This window comes from Macaca mulatta, chromosome 7 (assembly GCF_049350105.2).
Source record: "Macaca mulatta isolate MMU2019108-1 chromosome 7, T2T-MMU8v2.0, whole genome shotgun sequence".
In the NCBI taxonomy this organism is placed as follows: domain Eukaryota; kingdom Metazoa; phylum Chordata; class Mammalia; order Primates; family Cercopithecidae; genus Macaca; species Macaca mulatta.
The window spans coordinates 164,465,696-164,479,682 of NC_133412.1; the positions used below are offsets into that span (position 1 = coordinate 164,465,696).

At 51.0% G+C, this 13,987-nt stretch overlaps 1 protein-coding gene across 11 annotated transcripts in view; it reads left to right on the top strand.

Annotated features, from left to right (window-relative positions):
* The window catches only part of DGLUCY (D-glutamate cyclase), a 164,218-nt gene extending 152,333 nt beyond the window's left edge, over window positions 1-11,885 (top strand). For all 11 annotated transcript variants that reach the window (XR_013396483.1, XR_013396482.1, XR_013396484.1 and 8 more), the window contains 2 exons: window positions 1,217-1,368; window positions 11,218-11,885. Coding sequence is in view for 8 of the 11 variants with exons in the window: in XM_015144368.3 (XP_014999854.3) it covers window positions 1,217-1,368; window positions 11,218-11,367 (302 nt within the window). In the remaining 3 variants the exon portion in view is untranslated. The remainder of the gene's footprint in view (window positions 1-1,216; window positions 1,369-11,217) is intronic.
* Window positions 11,886-13,987: the final 2,102 nt, after the last annotated feature.

The following is a 13,987-nucleotide window of genomic DNA, read 5'->3' on the forward strand; positions in this document are numbered from 1 at the left end:
TCCTCATGCTCTCATAATCCTGCATGAACATCTCAGTCACAGTGACCCGTGGCTGGTGGTGTGCACAGTCCCTCCTCTCCTGGACAGGAGTGACCTCTCTTTTGTGGTGCTCTGCACCTAGAGCTTAGCAGGGCCTTCATCAATTCTTCTTCAACTGCATGGAGAACTCAAGCAGTTTTCAGGGAAGAGCCAAGGAGATGGTCCCAAAACTGGGGAATAAGCCCTTTGGGCCTGTGATGGAAAAAGAAGGGAAGTCTGAGGCTGATTTGGGAGTGATCTTTGAGCACGTGAAGAGGCCATGTGATCCAGCATGACGGGGCTGTTTCCTGCCCTCTGAGGGTGGACTTCTATGTGGCACAGGGGACTCAGCTCGGCCAGAAGGGGGAGTTTCTCCATGTTGAGTGTTTTGGAATGGGTTTCTCGGGTTATTGCCTAAACCTTTTTTTCTGATGGTCATTAGCAGGGTATTAAGTAGTTTAGAGCAAGGGTTTTCAAACTTTAGCTTGAATCAGACTCACATAGAGGGTTTATCAAAACTCAGTCAGGTGCACCTATAATCCCAGCTACTTGGGAGGCTGAGGCAGGAGGATCACTTGAGCCCAGGAGTTTGAGGGTCTACCCCAATGAGCTATGATCATGCTAGCCTGGGGGACAGAGGGAGACCCCATCACTAAAAAAATTGAAAATAAAAATAGGCCGGGTGCAGTGGCTCATGTCTGTAATCCCAGAACTTTGGGAGGCCGAGGTGGGTGGATCACAAGGTCACGAGTTTGAGACCAGCCTGGCCAATATGGTGAAACCCCGTCTCTTCTAAAAATATAAAAATTAGCTGGGCGTGGTGGCACACACCTGCAGTCCCAGCTGCTCAAGAGGCTGAGGCAGGATTGCTTGAACCCAGGAGGCAGAGGTTGCAGTGAGCCGAGATCGCACCACTACACTCCAGCCTGGGCGACAGAGCAAGACTTCGTCTCAAAAAATAATAATAATTATAAATAAAGAAAATTCAGCTTGTTCCTCTCCCCTCCTCTCCTGCTGAGCTTTTTATTCAGTAGTTCTGGGCTGGGGCCAAAGAGTTCGTGTTTCTAGCAGGTTCCCAGGTGATACTGGTGCTACGGTTCTGGGGACGAGTCCTGAAGATAGTTCTGCTTCCTAGAGGCAGGCTGACAGACACACGACTTTTCCAATTCCATGATGGAATCTTGTTTTGCTGTTTTAGGTGTTTCTAACTGGGGAGGCTATGCCTTGGCCTGCGCGCTCTACATCCTGTACTCATGTGCCGTCCACAGTCAGTACCTGAGGAAAGCAGTCGGACCCTCCAGGGCACCTGGAGATCAGGCCTGGACGCAGGCCCTCCCGTCGGTCATTAAGGTAACAAACCCCAGCCAGCCGCTCGCCTGGAAGCAGCTTTTACCCTGGATGAGCAGCAGGCCTGAGGTCCCAAGCCATAAGCCAAGGGCTGGCACCCTGCTGCCCCTCAAAAGCCAGAGGCAGAGCCAGTCTTGAAGCAGAGGTCTCCTGGATTGGGTGCCCTTTACACTACTCGTGGTCCTGAATCGTATGTCAGGCCTGATCCAAGTGACCATATTCCTTCTAGTTTGACTTTAGGTGAGTTGCTTAGCTTCTCTGAGCCTCATTTTCTTCATCTGTAAAATGGGTGCTGTCAGCATTGTTGAAGGAACCGAATGCTTGAAGTATCACCCATGGTGATACTTTATACTGGTAGTGGTGGGCAGGTGTCCTGTCAGCCTCCTGCAAGGAATACACCACCCAGTGAGGCCACTAAAACCTCCAGAGTGAGTCAATCAGTCATACTAAGGAAAGTGCTAAGGGGGACAGACAAGGTGGGAAGAGAATCCTGTGGGCTGGAGGCTGCAAGGAATAAGCCGGGTAAAAGGAGAGGAATCCCAGTGGGAGGAATGGGGGGAGCAGAGGCTTGGGAGATGAGGGCAGGCTTCGGGATGGTTTGGGGGAGATAGCTCTTGAGGTGGAGAGCAGGAGGTAAGGGGTGAGGCAAAAGTAGAAGAGGGCTTCAGACCCCAGGGCCCATAAGGAGGACATCCATGAGACCCTGAAGCTGTTTGCACAATTGTTCCTGTACATGTATTTTTCTGGGCAAGACTCTGTGGTTTCATCAGATTCTTCAAGTAGTCTGGGGCCATTAAGAATCCCTGGTCCAACTGGGTGTGGTGACTCGTGTCTCTCAGTACTTTGGGAGGTCAATGCAGGAGGATCACCTGAGCCCAGAAGTTCAAGAACAGCCTGGACAACATGGTGAGACCTCGTCTCTAGAAAAAAAATTTAAAAATTAGCCGGGCCCGGCGGCATGCACCTGTAGTCCCAGCTACCTGGGAGGCTGAAGTGGGAGCATCGCTTGAGCCCAGGAATCCAAGGCTGCAGTGAACTATGTTCACACCACTGCACTCCAGCCTTGGAGACAGAGGGAGACCCTGTCTCAAAAAAAAAAAAAAAAAAAAAAAAAAGAATCCCTGAGAAGGGACAGATCATATTAGCTGGGCCCAAGAACACTGCGACTTTCTCCTGAGGACTCTCCCTGAGAGGCAGCAGCAGGTAGCTTTTGTCTGAGCTCCTCCGACTGCAGAGCCCATGCTCTGAAGTGTGTGCAGTTCTAGGTACGCTCTAGCCCAGTGCAGAGGAAGGCCATCAACGTGTGCCTGTCTAACTTATGTGAACTCACACATGCATATGGGGAAAATGCAAAAGAGAGGTGGCCAGCGCCCAGCACCCAAGCCTGAGCAGCAAGGTGGCAGCGGGACTGGCCCTTCCTTCCTTGGTCCTCAATTTCCATGGCCCTCGTAGAGCAAGCCCCGCCCCTAACACCAATTCCAGGCTCTAACCCGCCTCCTCTGGGGCTCCTCAAAGAGATGGGACCCGCCCCTCCTGGAGGAGAAGCTGGTGGACCAGACTTACGGGACATCCACAGTGCCTCAGTCCCTAACGGGACACCTGCTTGGAGAATCTTCCTGGGTAATTTGGACCTTGGGAAAATGGGGCCAAAGCTCTGACTTTCCATCTAAATCCTGGGTTAGATGTGACTCCACCTGTGAGCAGACAGCAGCCTGAGGGATTAGAGGTGGGTGTCGAAGGTTGTGGAAGAGGGTGTAGAAGGTCGGGGGAGATAGGAAGGCAAATCCAAGGGGCAGGAGGCTCCTGAGCACTGAGCCTGCAGAAGAGCCCGAGATTGGGTGGGCCATTGCTACAAGTCCCCTGCCAGTGGGCAGGCCCGATACCTCCCAACGTCTGCAACCAGACATCTGCATTGCTGCCTCTTTTCTGTCTTTTTTTTTTTTTGAGACGGAGTCTCGCTCTGTTGCCCAGGCTGGAGTGCAGTGGCCAGATCTCAGCTCACTGCAAGCTCCACCTCCCGGGTTGACGCCATTCTCCTGCCTCAGCCTCCCGAGTAGCTGGGACTACAGGCGCCCGCCACCTCGCCCGGCTAGTTTTTTGTATTTTTTAGTGGAGACGGGGTTTCACCGTGTTAGCCAGGATGGTCTCGATCTCCTGACCTCGTGATCCACCCGTCTCGGCCTCCCAAAGTGCTGGGATTACAGGCTTGAGCCACCGCGCCCGGCCTGTCTTTTTTTTTTTTTTTTTTGAGGCAGAGTTTCACTCTTGTCACCCAGGCTGGAGTACAGTGGCACAATCTCGGCTCACTGCAACCTCCACCCGCCAAGTTCGAGCAATTCTCCTGCCTTAGCCTCTCGAGTAACTGGGATTACAGGTACCCGCCACCATGCCTGGCTAATTTTTTTTATATTTTTAGTAGAGACAGGATTTCACCAAGTTGGCAAGGCTGGTCTTGAACTCCTGACCTCAGGTGATCCACCTGCCTCAGCCTCCCAAAGTGCTGGGATACCAGGCGTGAGCCACCACGCCCAGGCTCTTTTCTGTCTTTCTTTTCTGTTGTCTTGCACCCTGTCTCTTCCCTTTTTCCTTCTGTCTGTCTCTCCCTCTCTGTTTCTCTGTGTCTTTCTCCTTCCTGCCTCTGGCCTCTTTTTCTCCCCAGCACCTGCCTGGATTGGTGGTGTCATTCCCATTTTACAGACAAGGGAGCTGGGGCTCTGAGAAGCCGGTGGCTTGCCTGAGACCACCCAGCTGAGAGGCAGAGCTGGGATCCGAGTCTAGGTCTCTGTGACTCCGTTCTCTGGGCTTTTCCCAATACCGCTCAGAAGTGTCCCAGTTCCTGGGACACTTCAGGGAAGAGGGATGGGGGAGGGGAAGCTCAGGCAGCTGTGGTGACATTTTCAGAGGGAAATGGTCTGCCCTCGAGGGGCCCAGAGGGCCTTTTGTGCTTTCTTTATACTTCCTGGATCTGAACTGGAAAAAAACACGCATGGGCTGCTTCACACATGATTCCTGATTCACGCAGACACAAAAGAACAAATCCAGCCAAAGAAATCCACACACCCAACATGCAATGGAAACTTTGCCTTCTGCATTTCTACCCAGTCCTTCATAAATCGATTAATAATGTACCACCCTTATAAAGAACATAAAATGGGGATTTTTTTTTTCTTTTTTGAGACAGAGTCTCGCTCTGTCGCCCAGGCTGGAGTACAGTGGAGCAATCTCGTCTCACTGCAACCTCTGCCTCCCAGCTTTGAGCGATTCTCCGGCCTCAGTCTCCTGAGTAGCTGGGATTACAGATGCACGCCACCACACCTGGCTAATTTTTGCATTTTTAGTAGTGACAGGGTTTCACCATGTTGGCCAGGCTGGTCTTGAACTCCTGACTTAAAGTGATCTGCCTCAGCCTCGGCCTCCCAAAGTGCTGGGAATACAGGTGTGAGCCACCGTGCCTGGCCTAAAATGGGGATTTTTAAAAGCAAAAGCACAAACACATGTTTGTTGAGCCCCTCTCCTGGGCCAGGCCCAGGCTTGCTCTAGGGGACAATGAGGAGTCTCCCTGGGTGGGGGACTCAGGGTCCACTGGGGAGACTACACGTGACAGGCAGTTTCAGGAGCCAAGGTGTAATGGGCACAGTAAGCTTCAGTGGGAGGCCAGGCGTGGTGGCTCTCACCTGTATTCCCAGAACTTTGGGAGGCTGAGGCGGGCGGATCACTTGAGGCCAGGAGTTCAAGACCAGCCTGGCCAATATGGTGAAACCCCATCTCTACTGAAAATACAAAAATTAGCCAGGCATGGTGGCGGGCACCTGTAGTCCCAGCTATTCGAGAGGCTGAGATATGAGAATCACTTGAACTTGGGAGGCGGAGATTACAGTGAGCCATGATGACGCCACTGCACTCCAGTCTGGATGACAGAGTGAGACTCTGTTTCAAAAAAAAAAAAAAAATTTTTTTTTTAATTTTAAAAAAGCTTCTGTGGGAGCACAGAAAACAGTGCTTAGCTCAGAGAGTTCAGGGAAGGTTGCCTGGAGGAGGTAGCACTGAGCTGTCTTGAGGAGTGAGTAGGATATAAGTAGCCAGGTAAGGAAGGGTGGAAAACGCCTTCTAGGCAGCAGAAACCACATAAGCAAAGGTATGGGGACATGAAGCCATGCAGTGTGCAGGTGAAATAGCTAGAATCTAGAATAGCTAGAGTTCTGCGGGTCACTACGTGGGGGTCCTTGAGTCACCTAGAGATGCTGGGCAGAGCTGTGGCCTGAGCTAGTGGCAAAGCTTGATTGGTTGGGGCAGAGAAATGTCCCACAGCTCTGCTCAGTGAGTTGCATTTGGGGACACGGGTTCTTAGGGATCTGACTGTGAGTGTGGTAGAAGTGGGCACCTTGCCGAGGAGGCCAGGGAAGGTGGATACCACTACCCAGGCACACCTTGCCCACTCTGGCTCTTGGCCCAGGGGAGCCTCAGAGTGAGGGAGAGGCAGTGCCCTTGGGTTGTACTTGAGGGCAAGCATTCCTCAGACGTCATCAAGAGCCAATTGATGACACTTTACAGGGACACTCAGGTGGTATCTGCAAGGGCTGATAAGGAGGGCTTGGAGCTAAGGAGCTGGAGAACTTGGTCTTTCTCAGCTTGGGGGCCAAGATGCTGCCGTTTGGCAGGGAAACAGAGCTCTGGGCAGGGGTGGGTCCCTGGGAGGGACTGAAGGCCTCCAAGGATGAGGCCTTGGGAAGCCCCCTCATGGGGCCGTCTTCCCCTCAGCCTGATGGAGGCCTCAGACAGCAGACAGCCAGGCCGGCTCTGCCTGGATGCTGGTCTGGATTAGGGCCACTCTCTTCTCTGTACGTCTGTAGTTTGTAGACTTCTCTGTTTCCTAGGACCAAGTCCTTTATAAAAACATCTGGCCTGCCTTGGGTGAGTGAAGTGGTGGTTAGGAAGGTCACAGGCCCTGACTGACTGCCTGGTTCAAGTCCTGGCTCCACCCACTTCAGCCTTGAGCAAGTCTCCAACCTCAGCATTCCTCAGTTTCCTCGAGTAGGGTCATAACAGATCTACTTTTTGGGTGATTGGAAGATGAAATGAGTCCCTTTGTGTAAAGCACCTGGCATAGTGTCTGGCATGGATTAGTAGTAAGTGTTCAATAAATGCCAACCATCATTATCATCATCATCCTTTTATCATGACAAGGTCCTTTCTTTACTTCAGTCAGGCTGGGGCAGCTGTCAGGGTGTGATAGTGGCAGCATGTGGCCTATGCCAAGGAGAGCTCCCACAGCCAGAGCAGAAGGAGGTGAAGGCCAAGACAGAGCTGGGGCCTCCAGATGCCGTATGGCATCACATGGGACTGCCTATCTTTCCCTGTGTGGCCGGGAGGCAGATGGAGCTGTTTCTCCCGCTGCCACACTCCCCAGCCCGGCCCAGGCAGCCAGCTCCCCCCTGCCTATTGCAAGGTGAGACCATGATTATACCAGCCCCATCTTGCTCCACGGGAAGCCTCAGCACCACGTTCCCGCCCGCCTCGTCATTGCCTGTGCCAGAGCCCAGGGCCAAGGGAGTGCCTCATCTCACATCCCAGCCCATCTCATGCCAGCCCTTTACAAGAGATCACAAAGAAGAGGCACTCCCTGGGAGGGGTGAGCCAATGCCAGGAAGCTGATGCCTGGGCAGGAAAGAGGCTAAGGAGACATGGGGCTCATGGTATAAACAAATACCAGGAAAGGTTTCCTGGACTTCCCCCACCTCAACCCAGTACTTGGGGAAGAGGAACACAGCAGCTGGGCCTGTTTTGCATCACTGCCTTGAAGTGGAGGCTGAAGGGGGCTGCCTGAGGGCTCTGGCCAGTCTCCCAGCCCCTCTCTGCTCCATCTCGGCTCCAGGGCAGTTACTGAGCACCCATGGTGAGCATGGATGTGCAATATTCCATCAGCCCAGGGCATAGCAGCCATGTGGGTTGGGGAAACAGAAGAGGACCCTGTTATTCACATGCCCAGTGGTAGGTAGGGAGTGAGGAGCCAAAGAGTGAGAGCTCTTGGAGGAACAAATGATGACTTATTTGTCCCTACTTCAGGGCCTGGCCCAGGGAAGGCACTCAGGAAATGTTGGATGGAGAGATGATTAATGCATGGATGGATGGTAGGAGGGATGGAGGGTTGGAGGGATGGATGGATAATGGATGGATGGATGGATGGATGGATGGATGGATGGATGGATGGGTGGATGGATGGACGGATGGGTGGATGGAGGGATGAATGGATAATGGATGGATGCATAGTTTGATGGATGGATGGGTGGATGCAGGGATGGATGGATAATGGATGGATGATGGATGGATGTATGGGTGGGTAGATGGGTGGGTGGATGGATGGGTAGATGATGGATGGATAGATGGGTGGGTAGGTGGGTGGATGGAGGGATGGAGGGAGGGATGGATGCATAGATGGATGCATGCATGGATGGATGGATAGATGGGTGAGCAGATGGAAGGATGAATGCTTTGATGGATCGGTGATGCAGAGAGGCAGGAATAGCCTTGGGCCTCATTCTGGGCTCCCATTCTCTTTCAGCACTTTCATTCTCCCTACTATTCTTTATAACTTATTTTTGTTAAAGTATAATTAACATACAATAGTGTGTACACCTTAAGTGTACAGTTGGATGAATTTTTACATAGGTATACACCCTTGCAACCACCACCAAGATTAAGACACAAAACAGTTCCAACTTCCCAGAAGGCACCCCACTTTGAACAGCATCATCACCTCCCATAAATATCCACCCACCATGCTCCCATTGTGACTTAATAGCAAGCACCCGTACACTCAGCCTCTACACACTCAGCATCCGCACACTCAGCAATCCTGGGGCCTCTGTCCCCATCCAAGCCCTGTCTACTCTCCCTCACTTGGGTCCTTCATTCCTCTCCTGCTCTGTTGTCTCAGCCTGGACTGGTGCAGTGGCCTCCGGGCCCCCTGCCCTCCAGCTGCTACCTGGTGATTCTCTTCCACCACTGTTACCACCTCTGCCTCTTAGAAGATGGCATGGTCATTCCGTGATTCTTGGAAATTTGCAGGGAGTAGCTATTGGCCCAGCTGGTCCCTGTGTCTCTTAGAGGCTGGGTGCCAGTCAGCTCCAAACCTGTTGGCTGATCACGTGCACCCTGAGTACCCCACAGCCCTTCCTGGAGGCCAGAAGGATGAGAATGGTGAGGGAAAACAGTGTACTATGAGGAAATGGCCCCAGGAGTCCCAGAAACATTCCCCCATAAAGAGAGGATATGACCAGTGGAGAAGAGAAGCGAGAGGAAAAAGCCCAAACAAAGGGCGGGAAATGCCATTCTGGGTGGGTAGCTCCTGAGAAGGGACTGTTGGACAAAGGACACATGTGAAAGTGGAAATGATTTAGGGCCCCCCTCCCACAGAGGGACATCCTTCTTGGCCCCCAGGGCAGAACAGAAATGTAGGCTCTCAGGCCAGCTGTGAAGAGACAGTTTGCAGTTGACATTTGCCAATGCTTTCTTTATTATTTAGAAAAAGTTATCAGTGAGTGACCCTCCAGGGCTCTCAGCTGGCTCATTTTTATTCTTTCATCACCTCTGATCCTAGTTGCCCCTTGTCTTAGCTCAAGCTGCTATTAAATAAAAAATGCTATAGACTAGGTGGCTTGAACAACAGAAATTTAGTTATCACAGTTCTAGAGGCTGGGAAGTCCAACATCAAGGTGCCAGTAGTTTTGATTCACTGGTGGGGACTCTGTTCCTGGCTTAGAGATGGCTGCCTTCTTACTGTGTCTACATATGGTGGAGAGAGTGAGAGCTCTGGTTTCTCTTTTTCTTATAAGAGCACTTATCCCATCATGAGGCCTCACTCTCATGACCTCATCTCAACCTTATTACCTCCCAAAGACCCCACTTTCAAATTCCAACAATTGAGGATTAGGTTCAGCATAGAAAATTTGGGGGTACATATTCAGTCCATAACACCCCTTCTCCAGAAAATGTTCTCTGAGCCATACCAATAAGCTGGGTTGGGTGCCCCTGCTCTGTGCTGTGACATCCTGTACTATGACTACCTGATTACTCATCTAGACTATGAACCCCATGGGGCAGGAACCATGTCACATTCACCACTGTATCCCTGGTTCAGGGCCTGGCACATACACAGCAGGTGTTCAGTAAACCTTTGATCAATGGTGGGATGAATGAGCAAATGCCTGAGCAGGGAGAGAGCCTTGTTATATCTGTCCTAATGTCGTGTTCTAGATTCCTTAGGTTCCTTCCTCTCACCTCTTGCCTTTGTTTGTGGAGGAGGAAGAAGACAGGGAGGAGGAAGAGGCGGAAGAGGAGGAGGAGGAGGGAGAAGAGGAAGGATGTGTTTGACTTGCTTTATGCCTTCACTTAAGACTCACTGTCCTTAGGGGAACTTGAGCTGTTCACTAGGGACAGACACATTAGTGGCTTAGGCAAGTGGTTCTTTGGGACTCTATTTTTGGAAGGAGGGGGATGGAAGAGGATCAAACCACTTTTTTTTTTTTTTTTTTTTTTTTTTTACCAGCAGGAAAGCAAAGGGAGAAAGCACTAGGCTAAATGCCAGAAGACCTAGCTCTGCCAATAAAATCAGCCTCATTTTGTGAATACCTATTGTGTGCCAAGGACCCTGCTAGGTGCTTTGCTTGCACTTAATCCTCAGAACAACCCTCTAAAGGAGGCAGGATGAGTACTTTTATCATCACCCTCCCCATTTTACAGATAAGCACACTGAGGCACAGAAAAGTTAAAATTCCTGCCAGGAAAGACTCAAGTCAGATCTGTCTGAGCCCCAAACCACTCTGCCTGCTAGGCCCTGGGCTGCGGCTTCAGGATGGGGGCTTGTATTCTCTGTGGCTCTGCTACACCTAGATGCTCCCACTCCCACAGTCACACTGGTCATGTCTAGAAGGCAACAGCAGCAGGATTTGGCACGTGCCCCACATTAGGCTAACAGAGGTCGCAGAAGAAATGGGGGCCTTTGGCACAGAGACCATTGGCAGATAATCCAGGGCTGGGAGGAACTGATTGGCAGGAAGTAGCCTGCACTGCACCTGCAGGAGGAGTGAATCTTCGGGGCTAAGGAAATGCAGGCTAGCCGGGCGCAGTGATGTGCACCTATAGTCCCAGCTAGTCAGGAGGCTGAGACAGAAGAATCACTTGACGCCAGGAGTTCGATACCAGTCTGGGCAACATAGCAAGACTCCATCTCTAAAAATGGACAAACTGGGCCGGGCGCGGTGGCTCACGCCTGTAATCCCAGCACTTTGGGAGGCCGAGGCGGGCGGATCACAAGGTCAGGAGATCGAGACCACGGTGAAACCCCGTCTCTACTAAAAATACAAAAAATTAGCCGGGCGCGGTTGTGGGCGCCTGTAGTCCCAGCTACTCGGGAGGCTGAGGCAGGAGAATGGCGTGAACCCGGGAGGCGGAGCTTGCAGTGAGCCGAGATTGCGCCACTGCACTCCAGCCTGGGCGACAGAGCGAGACTCCGTCTCAAAAAAAAAAAAAAAAAAAAAAAAAAATGGACAAACTAAGAAACCGTATGTTTCCATTAAAGCATATTTAGTTACATAACAGTAACTACCAAAAGAAGCAGCCCAACCTATTCCCCTGATTGCTTCTGGGGAGTGGATTTGGGGGCCAATGAGCTATGATGGAGGACACTGTTATTTTTCATGACTTTTCCAATGGTATTAATATTTTAAACCAAAATTTTACTTTTTAAAAAAGCAAGTATGTCAAGGCAAAGGATCCTTCTCACTTATAAATGTATATAAATGAAATTTCTTTTTCCTCTCCCTCCACTCCTATTTCTGCCCCATTTTTTTCCAGGAAGAAAAAATGCTGGGCATCTTGGTACAGCACAGAGTCCGGAGTGGCGTCTCAGGCGTCATGGGCATGGAGGTGGATGGGCTGCCCTTCCACAACACCCACGCCGAGATGATCCAGAAGCTGGTGGACGTCACCAGGGCGCAGGTGTAACCGTCCATGTTCCGTGTGAGCAGGGTCCCTACCAGTGGGCAGTTCTGCATCCGGGGAGAATGCAGCTGCTTCTGGCCACAATCCTGCTAGTAAACACTGGTCTTCGGTAAGCAATGAACGCTCGCCTGGCCTGGGAAACTGCATGCCCACTTTCTGGGAGGGGTTAGTGCAAGTGCCATGGACAAAGGACAACATTTCTCTGGGGCTTGCCACAGGACAGTGCCTAAGACTCTCAAGGCATTGATTTCAACCCTCCTTCACGCTGGCTTCTTCAGGCCACCCCCGTGGTCTCCTGCGAGAATCTTCTCAACAGTTACTTCTGGGGACACTTGTGAGCAATTAACTGTCAGGCAGAGCATGAGAACAAATATTCCCAGGCCATGTAGGATACTCCAGACTCCATTCATCCTCCCTCATCCGTGGTTTCTGTTAATCGTGGTCTCGGTTACTTATGGCCAACTGCAGACCGAAAATACTAAGTGAAAGATTTCAGAAATAAACAACTCCTAAGTTTTAAATTGTGTACGTTCTGAATATTGTGATGAAATCTCGCACCATCCTGCTCCATCCTACCTAGGACATGAATCCTCCCTTTGTCCAGGGTACCAGCACTGTATACACCACCTGCCTGCTAGTCACTCAGCAGGTGATCAGATCCACTGTCATGGTATTGCAGTGCTTATATTCAAGTCCCTCTTATTTGACTTAATAATGTCCTCAAAGTGCAAGAGCAGGGATGCTGGCAATTTGGATATGCCAAAGAGAGGCCATAAAGGGCTTCCTTTAAGTGAAAAGGTGAAAGTTCTTGACTTAATAAAGAAAAAGTTCATATATTGAGGCTACTAAGATCTATGGTAAGAATGAATTTTCTATCCATGAAATTGAGAAGGAGGCCGGACGTGGTGGCTCACTCCTATAATCCCAGCAGTTTGGGAGGCTGAAGCGGGCAGATCACTTGAGCTCAGGAGTTTAAGACTGGCCTGAACAACAGTTAAACCCTGTCTCTACCAAAAATAGAAAAAATTAGCCAGGCCTGGTGGCGGGTGTCTGTAATCCCAGCTACTCGGGAGACTGAGGCGGGAGAATCGCTTGAAACCAGGAGATGGAGGTTGCAGTAAGCTAGGATCGAGCCACTGCACTCCAGCCTGGGTGACCGAGTGAGACTCTTAAAAAAAAAAAAAAAAAAAGGCCGGGCACAGTGGCTCAAGCCTGTAATCCCAGCACTTTGGGAGGCCGAGATGGGCGGATCATAGGGTCAGGAGATGACCATCCTGGCTAACACCGTGAAACCCCGTCTCTACTAAAAAATACAAAAAAATAGCCAGGCGAGGTGGCGGGCGCGTGTAGTCCCAGCTACACGGGAGGCTGAGGCAGGAGAATGGCGTAAACCCAGGAGGCGGAGCTTGCAGTGAGCTGAGATCCAGCCACTGCACTCCAGGCTGGGCAACAGAGCGAGACTCCGTCTCAAAAAAAAAAAAAAAAGCCAGGCGCTGTAGCTCACGCCTGTAATCCCAGCACTTTGGGAGGCCGAGGCGGGCAGATCACTTGAGCTCAGGAGTTTGAGACTGGCCTGGGCAACATGATAAAACCCCATCTCTACCAAAAAGAGAAAAAATTAGCTGGGTGTAGTGGTGGGTGTCTGTAATGCCAGCTACTCGGGAGACTGAGGGGGGAGAATTGCTTGAAACCAGGAGATGGAGGTTGCAGTGAGCCGAGATCACACCACTGCACTCCAGCCTGGGCGACAGAGCAAGACTGTCTCAAAACAAACAAAACGAAAAAAAAAAAGAGAAGGAGGCCGGGCGCAGTGGCTCAAGCCTGTAATCCCAGCACTTTGGGAGGCCGAGATGGGCAAATCACGAGGTCAGGAGATCAAGACCATCCTGGCTAACCCAGTGAAACCCCGTCTCTACTAAAAAATACAAAAAACTAGCCAGGCGAGGTGGCGGGCGCCTGTAGTCCCAGCTACTCGGGAGGCTGAGGCAGGAGAATGGTGTAAATCCGGGAGGCGGAGCTTGCAGTGAGCTGAGATCTGGCCACTGCACTCCAGCCTGGGCGACACAGCGAGACTCCGTCTCAAAAAAAAAAAAAAAAAAAGAAGGAAAAAGAAACGTGTACTAGTTTTGTTGTCAAACTTCAAGCTGCAAAAGTTTTGGCCACAATGTGTGGTAAGTGATTAGTTAAGAAAGAAAAGGCATTACATGTGTGGGTGGAAGACGTGAACAGAAACGTGTTCCAACTGACAGCAGTCGAGTTCAGTACTATCTACTGGGGATCTTGGAACATATTCCCTGCGATGAGGGGATATTATTATGATTAGGACATAGTCAAGCAGCCGTGCATGGTGGCTCACACCTGTGATCTCAACATTTTGGGAGGCCAAGGCGGGAGGATCCCGTGGGCCCAGAAGTTTGAGACCAGCTTGGACAACATAGTGAAATTCCATCTCTACAAAAAAAGTTTTTAAAATTTGCCAGGCATGGTGGTATGTACCTGTAGTCCTAGCTACTCATAGGGCTAAGGTGGGAGGATCACTTGAGCCCAGGAGTTTGAGGCTGCAGTGAGCTGTGATCACACCGCTGTACTCCAGCGTGGGTGACATAGCAAGACCTTGTCTCAA